Raw genomic sequence first — 24,202 nt, forward strand, 5'->3', positions numbered from 1 at the left:
TCAGCCTCTCTTCCTCTGTGACTCTGGGTCTCCCAGGGTCTTTTCTGACATCCCAGTTGTGGGTACAGAGTGGAGGCCCTGGCACTGTGCCAGGTGGTCCTGCCCACCCCAGATACTACAGCCATGGCTGTCTCTCCTAGCCATGCTAATTGTGCCACTGTGCGGGGTGAGGACGAAGTGCCAGGGGTCGGGGGTCGGGAAGACAGGGTCCTGGCCTCTGGGTCTTTGTGAGTCACGTGCCTCCTGGACACTCTCAGGTCTCTACTCCTTCCCTGCCCTAAGCATACATGCCTGGGGCTCTTTCTCCCTAGGGCAAGAAGGTACCATGGTCATCCTTTTGGAAGTCCCCCCCCCCCCCATGCCTAACCTTCCTCCCTCCTGCTCCAATCACAGCCCCTTTTTCTGGAGGAATCAGTCCTTTCAAATCAGGCAGTGGTTTTTTCCTCCGATGCATTCTTACATTCTTATGCAAGGAAGAGGCTGATAGGGATCTGAGAATCATTTCACCCCCCCACGTGCCCAAGTTCCCTTATCAGGCTGGGGAATCTCAACTCAGGGGGCCAGCAAGCAGCCTGGAGAGGGTGGAGGGTGGTGGTGGTGGCTTGGAACTGGAGAGCAGTCACCAACTTGTTTTCCCTCCCCCCCCCACCCCCTAAGCCACAGAAACCACTTGAAGCTCAGTGCGAGCCTGCCCTTCCAGGGGGGTGCCTGGGGGTGTGGAGGTGGAAAGTATATGTGGGGCCTGGGCAGGCTGCGGACCACATACTACCCCAGCCCCATCCTCCAAGGGCCACCCCTCTGGGAAGCCTGATTCATTGATTAGGACAATCTTTCCTGGGTCTTCTCTAGGAGGTCCATGCGGGACGGGGGGTGGGGGGGGAGACCTCAACCCACCAACCCACTGGAGTGACCCAAGGAGGGGGTTGTCCCTCCTCCTCCCCAAACCATTAGAAGAAGCACAACCAGTGCTCTATAAACATCTGTAGATCTCACAGCCTCCACCCCTCCCCTTTCCTGTCACAAAGGCCACTGTGGGTAGAGGGAACAGCAGGAGTTTGACCCCAGCTCCTGGCCCTGAACTTTCTATGGTGACCCTGCCTGTATCACTCATCTGTCAGTTAACATTTGTGGTCACTTAGGTTTGGATGCAGCAAGGAGGGTTGAAAGGCAGGAGCTCTGGTGTTTAGAGCCAAAAGACTTGGATAAGAAGGTGGCCTGCCATTTATTGGTCTCCAGTTACCACATCAGTAAAAAGGGGACAACAATAACTGTCCTGGAGGCTTTGAGGCCCCAGCTGTGTGCACACAAGAGGGGTTCTTAGGACCTGATTTGTCCTAGGGCACGTTTCTGTGGCTTTAGCTGGCCAGGAAGTTTCTCCAGGGACATTGTGGCCCCCATCACAGGGGCCGGCTGACAGCTTTGAACTGAGTGAATTGCTCTGTGAATTCCCACCTCACAGCCGCCTCTGAGCAGCAGGGTGGGGTGGGGCATCTGGTGGAGCCAGGGTCCTAAACCTTCCCTGCAGCCTGGCTTTTCCCCGACCTGCCTGTCAGGAAAATGGGACTAACAAACAATAACTACCTTACTGAGCGGTTGTGATGATTACTGGGATAACACAGGTAAGGCACGAGACCTGGTACAAAGTACTGTGGTTAACAAAAGATGTTTTGGTCCATCCCTCTCTCTTTCCATTCCTATAGTCCTCCCTTCTCTTTATCTGACTCCCCCCCTTTTTTTTTAATTAAAAAAAAATTTTTTAACGTTTATTCATTTTTGACAGAGGGAGACAGAGCATGAGCAGCGAAGGGGCAGAGAGAGGGAGACACAGAATCTGAAATAGGCTCCAGGCTCTGAGCTGTCAGCATAGACCCCGACACGGAGCTCGAACTCGAACTCACAAACTGTGAGATCCTGACCTGAGCCGAAGTCGGACACTCAACTGACTGAGCCACCCAGGCGCCCCAGTGACTCCCCTTTTCTATGCCCCTTTCCTGCTTTCTTTTTCTCTATCTTACCAAATAACTTTTTTTTTTTTTATACATTTTACTTACTCACTTTGTAACTTGTTTGAACCTCATGTCTGTTTTGATCACTGCCTGGCACCTCGTGGGTCCTCCCTACCTTGTATTGCAGGAATGCAGGAATGAAAGTTAAAGGGCCTCTACATTTCTTTCCAGGGACTTTCAATTGGGCATCGAATGTAGTTGCTTACCAAAGGTTATTATGGGGGCAGGGGTGGGGTGGGGTTGAAGTAGGACAGTTCTAAGGACAGAGCTAGACCCATGGGTGACTTCACAGATTGAAAAAATTGGAGTGCTGTCATCCTAGGGCAGGAGGAGACCCCTTTCAGAGTGACCTGGTTGGGAACTTGCAGCTGGCACCTATATATTAGATAATGAGGGGATTAAGAGCCCAGACTCAAGCCATACTCTCTGGGTTCAAATCCTAGCTTTACTCCTCAGTAGATGAGTAAAGACCAAGGTCATATTGGATAACAATAGTACTTAACTCTCCTGGGAATTGCTGGGAAGAAGAAACTGAGTCGACAAGTTGTTGAACAGTTCCTTGCTTGGTGATAATCTTGGTAGCTGTTAGCACTTATTATTGCTTGGTCAATGCTACCACCTGGTGGACATCTGGAGCTAGATTTTACTGGTCTTGGGCTGGGGCAACAGGTGGGGGTACCTAACCAGAGGATGGAGAAGGAATCTGGGCGATCTGAATGGAGGTATGTGTGTGTTGTGTTAGCATTACACATACTGAGGGCTATCAGGATCCAGCAGGCTCTTCCCGCCCCTCCCTGCCCCCATTCAGGGCACCATGGAAACTGAGAAAGGGCCCAAGGGGGAGGGGGAAAGAAGCTGGTTGGCCCAGTGTCTTCTCCTCCCCCCTCCTTCCCTCCCTTCCTCCCTTTCTTCCCCTCCTCCCTCCTTCCTTTCTCTAAGCCTGGCCTGAGCCAAGAGGAACCTACTCCAGGGAAGGTGGAGAGAGAAGAAGGTCACTGCTGACATCGGGACATTTAGGTAGGAGGTAGACAGAATCTGACCTACATTTATCCATCATCCCCACCCTCCCCCTATTCACTGGGCATCCTTAAGAAGTGCTCTCGGGGTGCCTGGGTGGCTCAGTTGGTTGAGCATCCAACTTCTGCTTAGGTCATGATCTCGCGGTTCATGAGTTCGAGCCACATGTCGGGGTCTATGCTGACAGCATCAAGCCTGGAGCCTGCTTCGAATTCTGTGTCTCCCTCTCTCTCTGCTCCTCCCCCAGTCATGCTCTGTCTCTCTCTCTCCTTCAAAAATAAATTAAAAAACATTAAAAAAAAAAAAGAAGTGCTCTCACACTCAGGTGGGACTCCCTCCCCATATGAATCCCTGGGACATTTTATCTCCATCATTCAGTGCCCACGTGCTGGTCTGACTCTCGGTTCCTGCTTTGCCTCCTAGGATGGCACAGGAATAAGCAAGAGACAGGACACCTAACTCAGCACTGTGTCTGGTGTCTCCTGACTCACTCATCAAGATACAGAAATTTCATCTCTTTTCATGACAGATGTGGGTACAAGTGGGGAGTAGATGAGTGGAGGATTGCTGGAATCCCCGGAGATAGGGGGACTGGTGGGGGGCAGGGGGAGTGTGGCTGATGTTTGTTTCAGTCACAGACCTTTTTTCTGGAGTGACTCAGTGATTGGAGGGCCCCCAGGAGGGGTGGAGGCCTTTTTGGACAGGATCTTAGGACCTACGCAGCCCGGACCTATTAAACTAGCTTCAGGGTCTCTTGGGGATGGAGCCCAGGAGTCTGCATATTTAACACACTCATTCAGCATTGCTGATGTCTGATTATTCTAATGCTTATTCAAGTTTGAGAACCACCACTTGAGGTCTGCTCCAACTCAGTGTGAACGCGCTTCTTCCATCCCTGGTACAGCCATGGCAGAGGGAAGAGAGTAGGCTGCAGATCTGAGAGTATAGGGTGCCAACAGGGGAGAAACCCTGCTAGAAGCAGACACTTTATTAGCAAAAATAAATACCGGCCAGGCAGCCTGAAAAGAACGAATACTGCAGATCGAGTGGAGGCCTCCTGAGGAAAAGACAGGTTCTCAGCCTATGGACTGAGATGGCCAGGTGCCAGGGAGGCCCCTGGACCCAGCTCCCCACCCAAGGGGGGCAGCAGGGCCATAAGAGGCGTCTCACACTCTCCCAGCAGGATATCTCGGCGGAAGCCCGCGCCCCGGTCTAGCACCTTGGCCCTCAGACTGCGGGCCACCAGGTCTGGCGGCCCCAGCCCGTCGAAGAAGAAGTCCTCGTTGAAGATGGGGTTGGCGCTGCACTTGACCACGCGGCTCCGTTGGCCCCGCGGCCGGACGCGCGGCCACAGCCTCAGCACCACGCAACAGCCGCCGCCGCCGCTCCCGGGCCCGGCCCGCGACCGCGGCAGGCCCTCGGCGCTCACCAGGCGCAGGCGCAGCCGCCCGGGCCCGGCCAGGTACTCGGCGGAGAGCCGCAGCTGGCCGCCTCGGGGCGCGAGGCGCAGCACGCTCTCCTTGGTGGGCCGCAGCCGGCAGCACGGGAAGTCCGGGTGGAAGAGCGGCGGCCCCACGCGGCGCGGCGCGTGCGGGCTAGTGCGGGCGGAGCTCGCCTCCTCCGGGGCCGCCGAGCGCGGCCGGGGCCGGCCGGGGTCTGGCCGCGGCGAGCCCAAGGGCGACGACTCGGGCGACGAGGCCGTGTCGCTGTCGGGGGCCCGGCAGAGGCGCAGGTCCGGGGCGGATACGTGCAGCGGGGCGTGCGCCGGGGACAGCCCCCTGGCGGCGGGGGGGGGAGGCGGGTGGAACAGGGACTCGCGCCGGCGAGTGTGCGGGCTCTCAGGCAGGAAGGCCCAGCCTTCGCGGCCCGCCAGGTGCGGCAGCGAACAGGCCGCGGGGAGGCCGCGCCCAGCCGGGGGCTGGGCGCCGCCGGGGTCTGGGAGCCGGGGCGGGATGCAGAACTGCGGAATGCGGTCGGGGGTGAGGACGTTAGGACAGGCGCGCGCGGGCGGGCCCCGGGCTCGGCGCTTGGGGAGCAGGTTGGACGGCGCCCATCGGGGCCCGGACTCCGGGGCCCCCAGCCTGTAGCCGGCTTTCTCCAAGAGCCACATGAAGTGGGGTGAGGATGGCGGAAGTCCGAATTCCGCGAGGCCGAGAAGGTGCAATTTCAGCGTTCCGGGAGGGAAGGCCTTCGGAGGAGAGAAGAGGGCTTGAGGTGGGTGACGCTCCGAACATACACCGGGTGGGCCGAGCACTTTGCCCCCAGCGCGCGGGCCCCTCTCTGGGCGGGAAAAACGGGGCTGTGAAGCCTGGAGGCCTGGGGAGAAATGGAGGATACCGGACAGTCACATTTTCAGATGCAGGCCTCGGCAAATGCAGACTCCGCAGTTAGTGCTAACGGTGTTCACTCTAAAGAAGGCCCAACATACCCACTAGAAAGAACTCTAGCTACTGTTAGGAGAATTAGAGGGACATTCTCGAATCACCAAAAGGTCTGTAGTCACAAACACGGACCCAGATCCCAAACTCCGCTTGTACATCTTGCTCCCCTGAAGAGGCATAGAGGCCCTGGGCAAGCTCATCCCCTTCTCCCTCGCGCGTCCTGAAGACGCAGACTCTCCTCCAAGATCTTGTCCGGGGTCCCCTTTGGCTGCCTTCCCCGCGCCTCGGCTCAATCCTCCTAAGACTGAGCCATCCTTTGGCCCCAGCCCCACCTGCCTCCTCTTGCTCCTCCCTCTCCTTTCCGAGCGGCTCGAGGCCAGAAGCGGACTCTCTGCACACCTGGCCGCTGTCCTCCGAGCACTCAGGGCCGTCCAAGGAGATGCACCTCTCGGGGACACAGAATCCCCTCCACCCCAAGCCCTGACTGTCCCGTTCCCAGCCTCCCCGCCCCGCCGCATCCCGAGTCTGCCGGGCGGGGCCGGCCGTTGGGCCGCCACTCCCACTCTCCACTCCTTTTCTCCCCAGGAAACCACTGAGCACAAAGGCGGTATTGATTCTCCGCCACCCCCAGAGCGGCTCTCTCAGAGGCTCCGCTGCCGCTCGCTCACCGCACCCCCGCGCCCCACCCGCGGACCGCGGCGTTCCGGCCGTCCGCCTGGGAGTCCGAGCCCATGGCAGGCCCCGTCGGACGTCCGGGGTGCAGGCCTCACCTGTAGGCCGCCGCCGGTTCCTGGCCTCTGATCAGCAGGCGTTCAGAGCCAGGAGGGGAGTAGCTTCCTCTCTGGCTTGCTCCCCCAGCCCACTCCTTCTGGGAGGAGCTGGCAGGGGCCTCCGCTGCCTACGTACGACCTCTTTTCCTGGATAAACAGAGCTCTGTCTCCACGGTCATCAGCCCGTCCTTCTTAACTCCTTCCTCCAGCTTTCTAGCAGCAAGCCAGTCCTGGGACCCCAGCCTCCTCTGCTCCCCCGCCCCTGGGAGGGCTGCAGTGAGGAGGTCGTTATCATCGGGCAGTGGCCTCCACCACCCTGTGTGCTGCACTGGCCACACCCTAGCCCTGCCAGGTGAAACCCATCGCCTTGATCACACAAACCACATATTCTGCAAAGCCTTCCTTGCTGGAATCCTTTGACCACCCCCTCCCCCTCCCCCCAACACCCTGTGCAGTTCTGGAGCCATCACAATAGCTTCCCAGACAGAGTGACTTTCTGTGAGTAGTTCTCTGAATTACACTGGCCCAAGGAAAAGTGACCAGGATCCAAAGTCTGAACATAGAGACACTGACGACAAAGCTCCTTCTGTCCTTGGGCCAAGCTCAAGCTGGGCCTGTGCTCCCTGTCTTTGGCAGAAGGCTGTTAAACTGTGAACATGGAGGCTGCCTCGCCTTTCCTTCCCCTCTCCTGCAAGCAGATCCTAGGAAGCACAGGCCACCACTGGCAAGATGCGACCCTCAGTTTCACCCACCATCCTTCAGTCTCTCGAAGGCGTCAGGCTCTTTCCCTACCTAGGATCTTAGCATAGGCTATTTCCTCCCCTAGGACCACACCCCCCCTTTCATCCTTCAGATCTGACAGCCTTCCATCTAAATTAGGGACTTCTGCGTGGCTCAGTTGGTTGAGCCTCTGACTCTGGTTTAGCTCAAGTTATGATCTCCTGGTACATGAGTTAGAGGCCCGCATCAGGCTCTGCACTGACAGTGTGGTGCCTGCTTGGGATTCTCTGTCTCCCCCTCTCTGACCCTCCTGTGCTGGCTTTCTGTCTCTCTCTCAAAATAAATAAACTTAAAAAAATAAATTAGGGACTTCTCTTGTATACTTTCACAGTGCCCCATACCTTTCCTTTCTGGCATTGGTCACAGGTTTTTTTTTTCTCTGTAATTTTTGTATGTGATTATTTAGTGTCTTACTAGACTGTAAGCATCATGAGGACAGTGCTTAGTACAGGCAAGTTCTTAATCAGGATTTCTTGAATGAATTAATGATATTAAGCAGAATTATACCTGAATCAATTCAGTCTTCCATTCACTGTGTTATGTGCTGGGGATACATAGAATGGGGGGCAGTCTAAGGGGAGAGACAGACAATAAAGATGCAAGCAACAACAACAAGACAAATGGTGAAATGCAGGAAACATGATGGTATTTTAACATCTGATACTTGAGAGTTTTGAAAGAGCAAGTGTTTCTTTTATGGAGGTCCCTGGTGGCCCCAGACCCTTTAGTACTGACCCAGACCTTTTAGCTCCTCACTCAGCTCAGCCCTGGTGTCCTTTCTCGGGAGGGTGGTCTGCATGGAGTGCTGCAGCCAAGAACTCATGGCTTTGGCATCAGTCAGATGGGTTGAGGATCTCAGCTCTGTGATTTACTAGCTGTGTGATCTCTGGCATATAACTGAATCTGTCCAGGGTTCATTTTTCCCATCTGGAAGACAGAACATACCTAATCCTCAGAGTTAGTATGAGGACTAAGATAATACATGGGCATCAGTTCAGCTCACTTCTGCTAAAAGTACAAGAAAACAGAAAACCCAACTCAATCTGGACTTGACAATAAGACATTTTTTGCTTCTATAATAAGAAGTCCAGGTGTGGGGTAGGATTCAGACAAGTTTGATTCTGTGGCCTCATTCATTCATTCATTCATTCAGTCATTGACTACCTACCATGTGCCAGGCACTGTGTTGGACTTGAGGATATAGCAGTGAAAAAAGAGATACATCTCCTAGCCAGCTGAAGTTGATGCTTTAGTGGAGGAAGAAAGATAATAGACAAAAAAAAAAAAAAAAAAAAAAAAAAAAGTAAAAATAGTACAGTTTATTAGAAGGAAATCAGTGTTTGGGGAGAAAGTAAAAGTAGGAAAGGATTATAGAGGAGCACTCAATTTTAAATGGGGTGGTCAGGGATGGCCATCTTGAGAAGAGAACATTTTAGAAATGACATGAAGGAGAGAGGAAGGTTATCTGAGGGAAAAGCATTCTGGGCAGAAGGAATTACCAGTGAGAGGCTCTGAGGCGGAGGCATGCCTAGAGTGTTCAAGGAGGCAAAGCAGCCAGCATAGCTGGTACAGAATGAGTGAAGAAGAGAGGGAGTCAGAGGGATAACAGGGACAGATGCTGTTGGGGCTTATAGCCACTGTGACAATTTTAGCTTTTACTTATGATGAGCTGAGGAGTGACATGACTTGACATGTATTAAAAGAGTTGCTCTGGCAGCTGTGTTGAGAACGAAATGAAGGGGATAAAGGCATAATTAGAGAAACCAGATGGGAGACTATTGAAATAATCTTTGTTCAAGATGATTGGGGCATGACTCAGGATCTGGATCTATTCTGAAGCTAAAGCCAATAAATGGACCCATCCCCATCTGAAGAGAAAGAGAACGATACAAAGTTTTTGGCCTGAACAACTGGAGGAATGGAGTTATCATTTGCTGAGAAGAGAGAAAGTTTAGGAGCTCAGCTTTGGATCTATTAAGTTTGAGATGCGTGCCAGACATCTAAATGGAGACGCTGGGTAAGCAATTGGATTTATGAACCTGGAACTCAGAGGAGAGTTCCAGACTGGAAATATAAATGTGGGCACCAAGAGAAATGAAGACGGAATTTAAAGTCACAAGACTTGAAGTGTAGGTAGAAAAGAGTAAGGGTCTGAGGCTTGAGACTCAAACTGAGTCCTGGGCATGCCGATATTTAGAGGGGAGAGGAGGAGAACCAGCTGTGCCAGATGCTGGGACAAGATCCAGTAAAGTGAGGACTGAGAATTGATCACTGGATTTAGCAATGCAAAGTCACTGGTGACTTTGAGAAGACCAGTTTCAATGGGGTGGCGGAAGCAAAAGCCTGGTTGGAGTGGGCTGCTGAAAGGTTAGGGGAAAGAGAGAGCAAAAACAATTCTCTTGAAGGATTTACTAGAAGAGCACGGGGGAATGGGGTAGTGGCCGGGGGTGGGAGGGAGTGGAATCAAGAGAAAAAATTTTAAATGACAGAAATAGTGGTGTGTTTGTATGCCGATGGGAAAGATCCCATAGGAAGGGGAAAATTGGTAATGTAGAAGAGACAGAGGAGAATTGGTGCAGCAATATTCCTGAAGAAATAGATGTCGTGTGTGAGAAATCATTCTGGGAATTGTCCTTTGCCTGCTGTGTAAACAGTTCACCCAGCTACTGGGGAGAACATAGAGTAACTGGATAGAGGTAGAAGGTGGAGGAGTGGGTAGTGGGAACTTGTTTACTCTGAATGCTTCTAATTACTCAGGTCACCAGCTGAGAGTGATGATTGATGGAGGAGAAGGTGGCTTTAGGGTTTGAGTAGAGGGGAACAGGAAAGGAACAGTCACCCAGGAGGACAGGGGACTGGATGCTCTAGGGAAAATGCAAGATGGGTCCTGGGTAGTACTGCAGGCTCGCCTTTAGGAGAGCAACCATGACTTTATGCTGAGACCGGGCAGCATGGCTGCAAGATTTTTCTCTAGCTGTGCTCAGCTGTACAGATGTAGGGGGAAAATGGGCAGAGATTTGGTTTAGGACTGTTGCTCAGTGGTTGACGATTCAGTTTCTGGCTCCCTCTCTCCTTCCATTTCCTTCTCTTGGTGGATGAAATCAGGGGTGCATATAAGAGTGCACACCACCTGGGCTGCACAGTGTGGGGACTGAGAACTGATTACAAATAATCCACAGCCTGGCTGTATCCGTCAGGGTCTGGTGAGGAAAACAGCACTTGCTGGGTAGTTCAACAGAGGGAGTTTTAACACAGGGAACTTGTTACAAAGGTATTGAAGAAGCTAAGAAGGCAAATAGGATGGTGAGGACTGTCTACCAGGATCTGGAACCATGGAGACACAGGCACTACTTGAGTCACCTTTCAAAGCAAAGAGAAGGGGAGAACTACCCTTACTTCTTTCTACTTTCCGCCTTTCAGTCGGCCACTAGGGCCTCTCAAAGATAGGTGGCAAGGGAGACGGGGAACTGTAGTTTGTATGCACTAGCCCTGCACAATCTAAGGCAGAGTAGGGGAGGGGTGGGGATCTGGGAGCCATCAAACAAATGACTGGCACACTGAGTAGTCATAAGATGACTTAATGAGAACAGTAAGATATCAGACCTGGAAAGAAATGATTTGCCAAACAGTAGCAGAGTTGAGACTAGAAGCCAAGATCTTCTGTCTCAAAGAGCATTGTTCTTTCTTATACCCTAGAGGTCTTTGGATTTGAGCAGAACTACTCCCTTGAATGAGGCCCAGAGTGCTGCCTCCTCACCTCCTCCAGCACCATCACTGCTGCTCCTGGGGGACATTACATGTGACTGAGGGCCCTCATCTCCTTTTTCCTGCCACTGCCATTGTAGAGGCACACCTGGAGGATGGGGCATTACAGAGTTCATCTGGGTTGAAGCCTGATGAAGAGGCAGGCAGGGCACAGGCCTTTCCTCCAGGTAGACAGGCAACAGTTACAGGACTCTCTGGGCTTTTGGGTCTCGCTAAGCTGTCTGTCCCATGGCCTTGAGGGGTGGCCTCAGGTAGCATAACTTGGCCACCAGTGCTCACTACGGGTGCTGGCAGGTGAGGGGCTTGGTGATCTACTGTGTCTGATAGCTCTGGCTCCTTACCCAGGACCTTTGATGAATGATCTAGCTTTGCAGTTCCGGGAAGGCCTTAGGGGTCCCTTCTTCAAGAGCTGGTATGAGCTCCCAATGTCTCCTGCCTTCTTGAACTGGTTGTTCTTACAGCTGTCTTATTTACTCTTCAGTTCTCTTGACACTTGACTCAGGCTTCTGGAGAACACATATCCTCTGCTGTAAGCAGGAGAAGCTGCCATGTTTGTCTGGATGGCCAGTTGGATTCCACTCCATCTACTTTTACAATAGTTGCATTCCAGGTAAATTTGTTTTAAGTGTGGAGGCAGAACCTCCCCTGTTTCTGCCTAGAAAGCCGCACAACTTGGCCTCCTGGAGGGGAGGGGTGTTTGTCAAAGCCCTAGAGCCTAGAGATGATGACAACATTTCACTTACCAGTGTCCCTGCTCACCCTCCTGGTCTTATCCAGTGAAGCCTGACACTCTCAGACAGGTTGTGGGGCCTTCCCACCTCTGTAGATTTCTACCTGTTTCTTTTAGAAGTATCAGATGCATCTAATCTATTTTAAGATGGAAACTTAAGTACAACTATTTTGTTTTTATTCTTTTCCTTGACTGGAAGTGTTTTAATGACAAATAGGCTCTCCTTGACTGTGAATACAGGTCCATCAGGCCCATCAAGTTTTTGGTATGCACTGTGTTTGTAGATTATCAGGGCAACTGTAAACACAGAAAAATAGGGTTTTGATGTGAATATATGGGGGGGGAGGTGGAAAGTTGGCTGCCACAAGATTTCTGGCTATGGCCTCTGGTATGACTCTAGCTTTTGAGGGCCACTGGGTCAAGGCCCTTCAAATCTAGGTCCACCAATCTTTGACCCATTATTCAAGATTGGTGGCTTAGAAAGTGTGTGGTCTAATTACTAGAAAGAGAACCTGATTTCCCTACCTCCCCACCACTGCTGACTTTGTGTACAACTCTCTGGCCCTGTTCCATGCCACAAAAGGGTCCATTCTCTCTGATCCCCTGAATCCCCAGCCCCAGCCCCAGATCCTGGAACTTCAGCCTAGGCCTGAACTTGAATTCTTCACTTGCCAGGATAAGGGTTTGGGCGTAGACTGTTTGTTTCTCTGATGATCCTCCTCTCAGACTGAGACGGTAGTTGCTGGCTACTCACCAATCCCTTTTCTCTTTCTTCCACAACATATAGTTAGACCATATTCTCCAACCAACCTCCCTTTGCTGTTTATTGGAGCCTCATGACTGAGTTCTGGCAATGGAAATACCTTGAAGCTTGGCCCCCAAACACCTCCCTTGTGATTCTCTCCTCTCCCATCTGGTAACTGGATATCAACACCCAGGATGAGTCTGGAAATTATATGTTGGATATGGCAGAACTTTTGTCAGCCAGATTCCTGAATGACTCCTATACACCAACAACTGGACTTTATGTGCGTAAGAAGTCCATTCTATTTAAGATATGGGTTGTGCTATGGAGCTGTAAAGGTTTACCTGTTTTAGTATTTGGCTCCACCACACCTAATAATTAACAATCATTTGTGATATGCCCTTTGGAATTCTCATTCTTTGGTAAAACTTCTCGAGTCCTTGGCCTCTTCCTGGGCATCCCCTGCACCCAGTTGTCTTAACAGAATCCTGCCATCCCTGAGGAGGCTGCTCGGTTTTCCACTTCTCTCATCTGTAGCTCAGATGGAGGTTCTGATTTCTCCTGGGTGACTAGTGCCTCCCCCTGTCTGTAATCTTCTCTATGTCAGACCATTACTCTGGCCATGTTCTCTTTTCTCCTTTACCACTGTTTCCTCACCTGATTTATCAGCCATTGTCCCGTGGTCTTGCCAGCTGGCTCACGCCTTCTCCTCACCTCAGGTCAGTGCACTTCCCTGTTTTCCATCAGCACCTGGGCCTTCTGCATGCCTTGGCCCACATGGACCTGGTTGGTTTGTTCTCCTGATCCCCACAGTGGCCTATCCCAATCACTGCCCTTCCTCCAGACCTCTCTCCCCACAGATGGCCTTGCCTCCTGTTTCACCGAGGAAGCTGAGGTGCTCTGGTGTGAATCCTCTCAACCTCCCATTCTGCTTGGTATCAGAGTCACTGATGCTGTTGCCATTTGTGCTCTTGATCCATCTCTAAGACCAGACAGCTGTTCTGTTGGATGATGCCTCTCTTTCTCCTAGAGTTTCAGCCTCTCTCCACTGGCTCCTTCCAAAGCAATTTATAAATACACTCAACCCTCTTTCTTTAAATAACATTGACAACAACAACAACAACAAACAAAATTCTTAGAAAGAATCATCTAGAGTCACTTTGTCATTTCCATCCATTTTTCATTCAACATAATTTGGATTTTGTGCCCACCTTCCGGCAAAGAAGACCTCACCTTCCTTACTGCCAAGGCAAAGGACTGTTTTTAGTTCTCATCTGTCTTGCTTTCTCTTAAGCATTTGACACTGCTGACCCCTCCCTCTTCAGAATAGTCACTCCTGTCCTATCTTAGGCCTCTAGTGGCTCTTTGGTCCTCTGCCCCAATGTTAACCCTTTGTGTGACCAAAGGTTCTATCTCTGAGCCCTTCCCTATCCTTCATTTCTTTCCCCTCCCCTCCCATCACTCTGTAGACTTCTCTCCCAGCTGTCCTGTGTCAGTTTTCATATTGATGACTTACAAACCGAGTCAGTTGTTCACCAGTCTTCAGCTCCAGACCACAACATCCAGGTTCCTGCTGGTGCTTGCCACGTGGCAAAAGTACCACGGGCACGGCAGGCTCAATGTGTGAGAAACTTAACTCATTGTCTACCCCCACTTCAGAACTGCTCTTCTGTTCTCCCAGCAAGGCCACCCGCCATCCCCAGGCCAGAAACTTGGAGTCATTCTGGAAGATTCTTCTTCACAAATCCAGTACATATAATAAGTGGCAAAGTCTCACACTCTTGTGTGTGTAACATTTTCCATCTCTCTCATTGTCAAAGCTCTGACTCACGACAGAGCCTTCCTATCTCTAGCTGGGGAGTTTGCAGGGGCCTCCTAGCCAGTGTTCCCACCGTCAGGCTTGCTGACTCCCCCTTTACTGCCACCAGAGTCGTCTTCCTAAAAAACAAAACTTTATGTCCGCCCCCTGCCGGCCTCCACGTTAAACCCTTTAAAAGCTTCCTTTTGCCTACAAGACAAAGTTCAAGTTGCATTAGCCAGGTTTGGGAAGGTTTCCATGGTCTGCTCCTGCCCTGCCCCCTTCTCTTTCCCTAAACTCCTGCCCTACTCAAAATCTTGCTCTTCTCCAAAGTCACTCTGCCCTTTTACCCCATTCCTTTGCTTTTACTATCCCTTTTGCCTGGAGAGTCCTCCCCTCCCTTGCTTGCCTGGTGAACACCACTCAAGTTTTGAGACTCAGTTTAAGCACTGCTTCCTCTAGAAAGTGTTTTTTTTTAAATCTCCTTTATAGAGTGAAATTGACCCCTCCCTTTGTGTCTGTACTGCATCCACGGCAGGAGCCAGGGTGGGGTGGCAGGAGCTGAGGGCCCCCTGCTTGTGGCCTGCTGTTGTTCACCTCAGCACCGGGGCTCTGTCTTTGTCTCTCGTTACTGTGTGCTCGGTGCCTCACCCAGGGCCTCGACGTGCAGGTGCTGAAGAAATCTCTTGGTTGGTGATGATGGGAAAGTTGGTGTGTGGGGGGTGCTGGCAGGATCTTGGCTTCCCACTACAGAAGGGTCTTAGCCTGAGAAGGAGTTGTGAATCTTTATTTACTCAGAGGAAAGTGCCCTCTTCTTCATCTCACCAGTCACTTCCTGGAGACACCTCCTTGCTCTGCAGTGGGTCCTGAGCAGGCACAGTGACTGTCACTGGGACAATTCCTCTTCCAGCTGCAGCTGAAGGAAAACACCTGCAGGAGAAGGGCAAGCTGAGTGGCAGGAGCTGGATGTGGTGCACGGAGCATTTGCATCCTGTTATCTAGTACCCGATCCTGTCCTTGTGGTACAGGTCCGGCCACTCATACATAGAAAAAAAAAAAATCCTAGCCGGGTTCTCCCTCATTTCATCAGAGTCTACAGCAGGTGCCCATTCCCACTCTAAAAAGCTGGACCCATGGGGCGCCTGGGTGGCGCAGTCGGTTGAGCGTCCGACTTCAGCCAGGTCACGATCTCGCGGTCCGTGAGTTCGAGCCCCGCGTCAGGCTCTGGGCTGATGGCTCAGAGCCTGGAGCCTGCTTCCGATTCTGTGTCTCCCTCTCTCTCTGCCCCTCCCCCGTTCATGCTCTGTCTCTCTCTGTCCCAAAAATAAATAAACGTTGAAAAAAAAATTAAAAAAAAAATAAATAAAAAGCTGGACCTCAGTTTGGGACCGGATCCTCAGTATTCTTCCTTCCATTTGTCCTGAGGGTGATGGTGGCAGGACAGAGTCTGGGCTGAGGCTGAGAACCTCCTTACCTGAGGACTTGGCATAGACTCTCTGCTGGTCCCTGCTCTGGGCGATGCAGGACATGTAAAGCTTCTGGTCCTCGATCTTTTCCACGTCAACATTCAGCACAGCCAGAGAGCCCACAGGGATCAAACTGAAAGAGGGCGTGGCTTAGTCCAGCCGTCATGTGGCTTAGCCCAGCCTAAACCTGGCCACCATCCCTTCACTCCTCTTCGCTTCATCCTTCTCTTCAACCCACCCTGCCCCAAGAAACAAGTGGCCCAGGGCTCAGGGCCCATTTGCAGGCTCCTGGAATCTGATGGGAGAGGCTGTGCTCTGGCCAGGGACTAGAGGAACAGCTTAGCAGCAACTGGGGGAGGAGAGCGGCAGACAGGGCTCCTGCACCCAACACTGAGGATGGCCAGCCCTCAGTGATAAAAAAAGGTGTGACTTTGGCCGACATCTCAAGGATTCATACTTACTTTTTGAACCTGATGTTGAGGCTTAGTGTGAACAGCCCCTCTCCAGCCAGGTAAGCAGTTTTAGAGAAGGTCTCATCCATCATGGCGGCCAGGGACCCTCCATGTGCAAACCTGGGGGTGGGGAGAATAAGGCCTGGGCTATGGGCCTCCCTCTGACCCCGGCCCTGCCCATGGAACCACCTTGCCTGTACCTTTCTCCAGGACGGGAAAGGAAACAGAGTAGGATCCCAGCTGATCAAACTGGCCAAAGTCACTTCAGCCTTTCTCCCGTGTTGCTTCAGCATGTTAGCACCCCCTGACACAATTATCTTATTTTTCCAGGAAAATGTTGGGCTTTTTTTTTTTTTTCTGATAAAGTTCATGGAAAAACATTTTTCTGATTCATCACCTAACTGCTGGCAGCAATTGCCATCATTTGGAAAGGTGCGCTCATACAGGGGAGGGGAAAGTCCCTGTACTTTTTGGCTTGGGCTTGGAGGCACAGCCTGGGGTCAGCCCCCACCTTATCTGTCACTATAGCCAGTGCCAGGGTCAAGCCTGCATTTTCAAGGCGGCTAAATGTGAAATGTGACCTCTGCCCTCTCTAGTGCCTTCCGAGCAGCCAGTAGGCTGCCTGCAGAAAGGGCCTGCTTCAGCAGGATGTGCAAACTCTTGATTTACTTAAAGTGAGAGAAATGTTCATTCTTATGTAAACTGACCTGCATGCCAGAGCTACTTCACTGTTGGTGAGGTTGGGGAACATAGAAGGGTGTCCAACTCTAACAGATAGCACAAAATGGATTCAGGGTTCTCATTTTCAAAAGCCTGGTTCTCCATGGACAAGCCCAGCTGCCCCATTGTGCTAGCATGGATTCCTCTCCTGTTCTCACCACCAGGAGGGGAGAGAGCTGGGGGCCATGGAACCACACACCCACCTGGTTTGACTCCACCTCTCACTACCTGTTTGATCTTGAGCAAGTTGCTAAATAAATAGTTGAGCTGCTAAATTGCTAAGCTGTTCTGAGCCTGTTTTTCCACTATAATTTGTGAATAAAAAGAATTCCTATTAAGGGGCCTGGGTGGCTCTGTTGGTTGAGTGTCCGACTTTGGACACTTCCGGTGATGATGTCTTGGTTTGTGGGTTTGAGCCCCGTGTCAGGCTCTGTGCTGACAGGTCAGAGCCTGGAGCCTGCTTCAGATTCTGTGTCTCCCTTTCTCTCTGCCCTTCCCCTGTTCACACTCTGTCTCTCTCTCTCTCAAAAATGAATAAATATTAAAAAAATTGAATAAAAATAATTCCTATCTCATCAGATTACATGAGGTAATGTTTACAAAATCCCTCGTGTACCTCCACATTGCTTGAAAGAGGGATAAAGGAGTTGATGCTGAAGAACCCCAAACCCACTCTTTCCTTATCCTCACTGGCCAGGCAGGGGCCCATTGGCAAGTGTGTGGATTCTGCAGGATAGCCCTTGGCCAGCCGGTAACCTACCCCTCCTAATTGCCTATGGGCTGGGTGGGTACTTATGACAAGATAGAAAATATATATTGGTGTCTGCCTCTGATTCCTGACACAGTGCTGCTGAAACTCTCGTAATTTCCTGGGTGATGGGACTGTCTTGTTCTATTGAGGCAACTCTGGGCGTGCTCCTGGATGGCTCCTGGATGGGGGCTGTCCCCAGAAAGACCAAGCTATGATTAAAATCTTGGCACTCTCACCTTCCCCTACCCCATTCTCTCAAGAAGGGAGGAGGGCTAGAAATGGAGTAAATGACGGATCATGCCTGTGTGAGGAAGCCTCCATAAAATCCCAATGGTGCAGGGTTTGGAAAGCTTCCAGGGTGGTGAACGCAGGCACAGTAGGAGGGTGATGCACTCTGACTCCACAGGGACAGAAGCTCCTGCATGCATTGGGGACCCTCCCAGACCTTGCCCATGAACATGCTTCATCTGACCATTCTTCGGTATCCTTTATCAGACCCTTTAATAAACTGGTAAACATAAGTGGTCCCTGGAGTTCTGTAAGCCTCTCTAGTGAAGTAATTGAACGTGAGGAGGTGCTAGTAGGAACCTCCAAATTGTAACCGTAGGGGCCAACGCAAGCCACCACAAGATGGGCCAGTTTGACACGAAGATTATTTTAAATAATTTTTTAAATGTTTTTAAAATGTTTATTTATTTTTGAGAGAGAGACAGAGTGTAAGCAGGGGAAGAGCGCAGAGAGAGGGAGACACAGAATTGGAAGCAAGCTCTGGGCTCCGAGCTGTCAGCACAGAGCCCGATGAGGGGCTCAAACTCACGAACCATGAGATCATGACCTGAGCTGAAGTTGGACGCTCAACTGACTGAGCCACCCAGGCGCCCCTATACACTATTACGTTTGATTTCCTCTTGTTCATCTGTCTCACATCAATATGATTCCTCATCCGGCTAGAAGGACTCTTGAAGGCAGCAGGAAATTCTTGCTCCCCAACATAGCCAAATCAGACAGAAGTCGTGGGAGCCTGGGGGCCTGCTACTTGTGATTGACATCTGAAGTGGGGGGCAGGCCTGTGGACTAGCCCTTACTCTGAGGGATCTGATGCTCTCTCCAGATAGATGGTGTCAGAATAGAGTTAAATTGCAGGACACCCAGCTGGTGTCACAGAATTGCTTGGTGTGGGGAAAAGCCTTCACCCGTGTGGTGATAAGAAGTGTCAGAAGTAAAGTGTCCTGTGTGAGCAGTAAGGAGACACATAGGAGAGAAAGAAATGGTAGAGGAGAGCTGGGTTTTTCCCTACAGAGTAGACCGAACTGGGTGTTTCTTTCTATTCAGTACTAATCTCTTCTCTGGACCCCTCAACCTACTGACCTCAGTGTTGGATGGTCCTCCTCTGTCTCTCCTGCCCCACATCCATGAGCCCCTAAATAAAAGCTACACTTCACCCCCTACTTGGGGTTTTCCTCTTTAGAAGGAAGGGGATCCCTGACCTGTGCAGGGCTCTGACCTAGTCCCCCAGTGTCAGCATGCATTAGTATGAAAACCAGTGTCCCCATGGAAGACCGCTTTTGTATTGCCAAGGTGACCAAGGGCTACAGTCTGAAACCATGGCCTGTGGAGGTGCTGACATCGATTAAGATCTCCGATGGGGCACCTGGGTGGCTTAGTCGGTTAAGTGTCCGACTTCGGCTCAGGTCATGATCTCATGGTCCGTGAGTTTGAGCCCCACGTCAGGCTCTGTACTGACAGCTCAGAGCCTGGAGCCTGCTTTGGATTCTGTGTCTCCCTCTCTCTCTGACCCTCCCCTGTTCATGCTCTGTCTCTTTCTGTCTCAAAAATAAATAAACATTAAAAAAACCCAAATCTCTGAATTTAACGGCTACTGAGTCCCTCTCAGGCCTTGGGACCCTAGAGCTGCCTCCCCCTTTCTCCCTCTGCCTTGCAGGGACTCTGGCACCAACAGCTTTCAGCGATTGTTTAAAGAAGGAACAGTGACAGAGCAGAAGGCAAACAACCACGGACTTAGTGGCACAGTGGCCTTGGGCAAGAGGCTCAAGGCTAGCTTGATTTCCCTTGTGGAATTTATGTCTAGCAGTCTATTCCAAGTTTGAAGACAGCAGAACACAATAGAGAGATCGGTGGACCCAGATTAGAGTCCTGATCTGTCCTTGATTACCCGTGCTCCTGCGGGCAAGTTACCTTACCTCTGTGTGCCTCAGTTTGTCCACGGGTAAAATATGAAGTTTGGGTAGATGGTGTCTGATAGCTATATTGTGCTGTATGGTTCATGAGTATATACAATATTATATAGTTTTCAGCCACTTAGGCAGTTGGATATTACTGCCCCAGGTTTCAGGTAATGAGGCTGAAAGCCAGAAGTTAAACTGCCTGCTTGGGGTCCAAAGGCCAGCAAGGCAGAGCAGGACTGGAAGTCTGGCTCCACATCTTGTCCTCTTCCAAGGTCACCACACCCTTCTCTCAAAGTGGGCCCCCAAACCACCTTCTTATTGGGAAATATTCAGATCTCCATAAGGAGGCTCTCCTTGTCTGAACAATGGGGACTGGAGCAGACAACCCAGGATGCCCTCCCAGGCATGATGTTGAGACAGAAGCCCAGTGCCCACTACCCCCACCCAGCTCCTTAAGGAGAGGTACAGACTCCAGGGCCTGGTGTGTGGCTAATCCATCAACTAAGCAAGCCCAGGAAGCAGCTGAGGACATCCACCCAGGCCTTACCCTGGGGCCCCCTCCAGGTAGGGGCCAGGTTGGAAAAGACAGATGGACTTCTTCCTTGATGGGTGGAAAAAAATGACATACTCGTAGCCTTGTCCTTCCACTTGGAGGCACCTGGTAAAGATGCGCCAGTCGCTTTTGTCTGGGGAGAGACGGGAAGGGCTGTAGCTGGAGGGGGAGTTCGTGATTGTATGGGGCCCGTTGGGATGCAGGGCCAGCCATTCAGCACCATGTCTGGAGCCCTGTCTCAGGCACAGGGTCTAGGAGAGAACCAGAGGACACCCAGGCTCTGCAATCTGAGAGTGGAGACAGAGCCCTCTTCTCAGGGATCCCTCAGTCTGGAAGGAGGAATAGTCAGGAAGTTCCCTGGCTGAGTGTAGAGATAGGATCAGGACCAGATTAAGACTTTAACAGATCTTAAACACTGAAAATTTAAAATGTAACATGTAATTCATATATAATTCAAAATAACAAACAGTAAAATACTAAACATAGTCAAATAGGAGTGCTGGCTGGCTCAGTTGGTAGAGCATGTGACTCTTGGTCTCAGGCTTATGAGTTCAAGCCCCATATGTGTGTAGAGATTACTTAAAAATAAAATCTTTAAAAAACCCAAAAAGTAAAATAAGTGCAGAAAAGTCTACCAAAGTTCTGGGGTTTTTCCCCCCCAGAAAGACAACGACAACAACTACATCCTTTTTTTGATGAGTACCAAGTTCTTCGAAAAAAAAAAATTATTTTGGTGACCCTGCTTTGTTTGTGACATAAACCTAAAGGTCATCTGTCTACTGGACCACCCATTCATGAGTAGGCAGGAAAACCACATATGTGAATGAGACAAGAAAATAGGGACACCCTCTGACACACACATATGCATGCACACACAAGAAGAAAGACGAAGGTGGAAAGTTCTATCCATCTGGTGGGTGTTTTGGGAGACTGGCTATGGGCCCAGTAGAACAAGGATGGTATGCCAAGGCCTGCAGTGAGGGTGGGGACTGGGTGGAGAGGACGACTTGGGATAAGGCTTGACACCAGGTAAGAAGGCAGAGGGCAGGGGGGCTGCTCTTGGCTGGGAGCAAAGGTAGCCACTTGATTATATTCTCTTGGATGGGAGGTGGGGAGCTAGAGACCAGAGAGCATACTCTTCTTTTCGCCACCTGCTGGGGCTGAAAGTATAAGGAGTGGGGCAGACACAGAAAGGACTTCCAGCTGAGAACTGGAAGGGAGTTTGTGTATCTCCTTCCTGAGGGTGGAGAGTCAGTGCAGGGCAAGGGATTGGCTGAACCCCCAGGTGGGCTGGGTGTGCCCAGGGGTCCTCCCAGACCAGCCCTTACCTGAGGTAGCTGCTAACCCGAATGGGAGCTTGAGCCCCTGGATGTGGTCTCTGTTGGACTTGAAGGAGGGTAGTTTGATCCAGCCATCAGTCTTGGTCTTCTCCAGAAATTCCTGGTACAAGTTCAGCATGTCTGGACACCAGCTGGCATTGGGAAGGGCATAATCCTTCAAATCCGTCTTCTCCAGGCAGAATCTTGAAACCTGGGCAGCAAAATCAGGGAGACCAAACAGCTTCCTGGGGGAGGGAGGCTGCTGCTTGGGCTGTGAGACCTGTAAGTGATTTGCTCCTGGGTTCCTGGCTCCTCAAGCCCTTCCACCAGTGTTGACATACAAGAAACAGCCCATTTTCCTTGTAGGGGGTTTGGGGACACCTGTGGGTGACTGGCAAGGAGATGCTAAACTGTAAAGGAAGGGGAAAAAAAGGAACCAGGGCTGACAGGTAGAGGCATACTGCTGTGTGGCGGTCCCGTTTAAAACCTGTGAACTCTCCTTTGAGGCTGAGAACTGCTAGTCTGAGCCCCATTGTACAAATGGGGAGACTGAGGAAATATGGCTAAAGTTTCAGGGAATAAAACTTCCCATAATAGCGAATACTGCTCCTATTAATTGAAGCTTGTGAGTGTGAGAACTGATGGTCAGACTAGAGCCTGTTCTGAGACACTGTCTACCCTACGGGATGCGACCACAGCTGTTGAAGACCACTATTACCACCCCCACACCTGAGGGGCTACTCCAGCTCTGACTACAGCTGTGAGTGTGCCTGGGCAGAGTAGTTCCTTTGAAACACGGTTTTGGCACCCACAGAAGTGTGATACCATCTGCGAGACAACGTGAGCCCTCTATGGCATTGAAGGCTCACGGATCAGTCACTGCTCTGGGCAGTAGGCCAGGTGCTTTGCCAAACCACACACAGACCCCTCCATCTGGAACCCCCCAACTCAGCTGCAGTGGTCTGTGTGCCACAGAAGGAAAGTGACGTTGGTGGCCACACAAGATTCAGACCAGGACAAAAGTGTCCTAGTGGTTTTAGTTTTGGATCCTGGCTCCTTGGTTTCTTTGTCTTCCTTCCTCCCCACCTTCCTCCCTCCTTCCCTTCATTCCTTCCTTCTGTAATCTCTGGGCCCAACATGGGGCTCAAACTCATGACCCCAACATCTAGAGTCGCATGCTCTACCAACTGAGCCAGCCAGGAGCCCCTTGATCTGGGTATTCCAAGAGCACCTTCCCTTTGCCAAATCAAATAGCTTCCCACTACACTGCCCACCTGCCCATCCATGATCTGGGAAGTGGAAATTTGGAGTGCTCTTTATGCCTTAAGCCCCCAAGAGAAGGGCCGCCTGCCTGGCTGAGCTGGGAACTTACTCACCAGGGAGTCTGTGGAGGATCCAAACGCTGAGGTGCGGTTGAGTCTGGGCAGGATGTGGGGGGCTCCAGGAAGGACTCTGTGGTGGCCAAGTCTTATTACTGCCTGGAAGCCTCTCCTTATCATGGCTGAGTGTGAGGATTGGGGCTGGTGGGGCTGCTGGCAGGCTCTTAAGGAAGCAGCAAAGTGAGTGAGTGCTCTTTAGCTGCACCCTGGTGCTGTTGGTACAGCCAACTCTAAGACAAGTCTCTCTCCCCTTCTGTCACAAGGTTTTCATCAGCAAGCTTCTGCAGATGATTAGGCAAGATGGGGCTGGTTTGACACAACACCCACAGATGCTTGGGGCCTTTAGCTGGTCCCAAGCCCCACCCAGCACTTGGGGAGGGGCCAATGCTGTTTGGGCATGAAGGTTTAACAGGACTGGCCTGAGTCCAGAAAGAAGTATTTGTTAACGAGGCAAAAAAAATACATAAAGAAATAGCATATGGTACATGGAGCCTCAGAGGGCTGCCCTGAAGTGTTTGGGGAACAATCCAAGAAGATCCCCAGAATGATAATGGAGGTCTGTCTCTTGATTAGAGGATGTTGGGGGAGGGTCTGTGTGTGTTGGTGGTGGAGCCTTTGGGGCATGTGGTCTGCAGCAAGACCACGAAAGCCCTAGAATGGTCCTGGCCCTCAGAGAACCACCTCACAGCTCTCAGTTGCCCCTTCTGATATCCCAGATAAGGGGTGGCACGGAGAAGCCTCCACCTGCTGGTCCCTCGTGGGGATACACACGAGAAGGGGAAGATTTTAGAAGCAGAGACAGAAAATCATTTGGATGGGGTGCCTGGGTGGCTCAGTCAGTTGAGTGGCTGACTTTGGCTCAGGTCATGATCTCACGGTCTGTGAGTTTGAGCCCCGCGTCGGACTCTGTGCTGACAGCTCAGAGCCTGGAGCCTGCTTTGGATTCTGTCTCCCTCTTTCTTTGCTCCTTCCCCGCTCATGCTCTGTCTCTCTCTCTCTCTGTCAAAAATAAATAAACATTAAAAAATTAAAAAAAAAAAGGAAATTATTTGGAAGGAAGCAGCTTAGCCAAGATACTCTCATGCTTTGGGAACCCCAGGGAAGAGGCTGTGTGCTGAGGGTGAGGTGGGGAGATGGGCAGTGGTGGCCTTGTCACTGGCAAGCCTGGAAGAGAGGCGGCTTTCAGGGGAAAGGTGGGAAGAGTGTTCAGCCAGTGTCTGCAGGCCTGTGGGCTTTTTTGGTGATGATATTTGTTCTGTTGAATTAAAATTGCCAGTTTTCAACTATAAGTCCCAGTTTTTAGTTCATTGGAGAAAAGCATGTTCTGAAGGTCAGAACTGTGCGAAGGTAGATGATGATGATGATGGTGGTGGTGGTGATGATG

General features: G+C 51.3%; 2 protein-coding genes across 3 annotated transcripts; both read right to left on the minus strand.

Moving 5' to 3' along the window:
• Positions 1-4,042: 4,042 nt before the first annotated feature.
• C2CD4D (C2 calcium dependent domain containing 4D) lies at positions 4,043-5,419 on the minus strand. Its single transcript, XM_030327041.1, has one exon. The coding sequence runs from the start codon at positions 5,131-5,133 to the stop codon at positions 4,105-4,107; it is 1,029 nt and encodes a 342-aa protein (XP_030182901.1). The 5' UTR covers positions 5,134-5,419; the 3' UTR covers positions 4,043-4,104.
• Positions 5,420-12,997: 7,578 nt separating this feature from the next.
• THEM5 (thioesterase superfamily member 5) lies at positions 12,998-23,676 on the minus strand. Of its 2 annotated transcripts, XM_030325056.2 has the most exons (6): positions 22,816-23,676; positions 21,449-21,650; positions 20,115-20,253; positions 15,920-16,030; positions 15,467-15,591; positions 12,998-14,922 (listed from the first exon to the last, which is right to left on the minus strand). In XM_030325056.2, exons 1-6 carry the CDS (start codon positions 22,936-22,938, stop codon positions 14,879-14,881), a joined length of 744 nt encoding a protein of 247 aa, XP_030180916.1. In that variant the 5' UTR covers positions 22,939-23,676; the 3' UTR covers positions 12,998-14,878. The 2 variants fall into 2 exon arrangements, with proteins under 2 accessions (XP_030180916.1, XP_032450272.1); XM_032594381.1 differs by lacking the exon at positions 15,467-15,591 and having other exon boundaries at positions 13,805-14,922.
• Positions 23,677-24,202: the final 526 nt, after the last annotated feature.

Source organism: Lynx canadensis, chromosome C1 (genome assembly GCF_007474595.2).
Source record: "Lynx canadensis isolate LIC74 chromosome C1, mLynCan4.pri.v2, whole genome shotgun sequence".
NCBI classification, from domain to species: Eukaryota; Metazoa; Chordata; class Mammalia; order Carnivora; family Felidae; genus Lynx; species Lynx canadensis.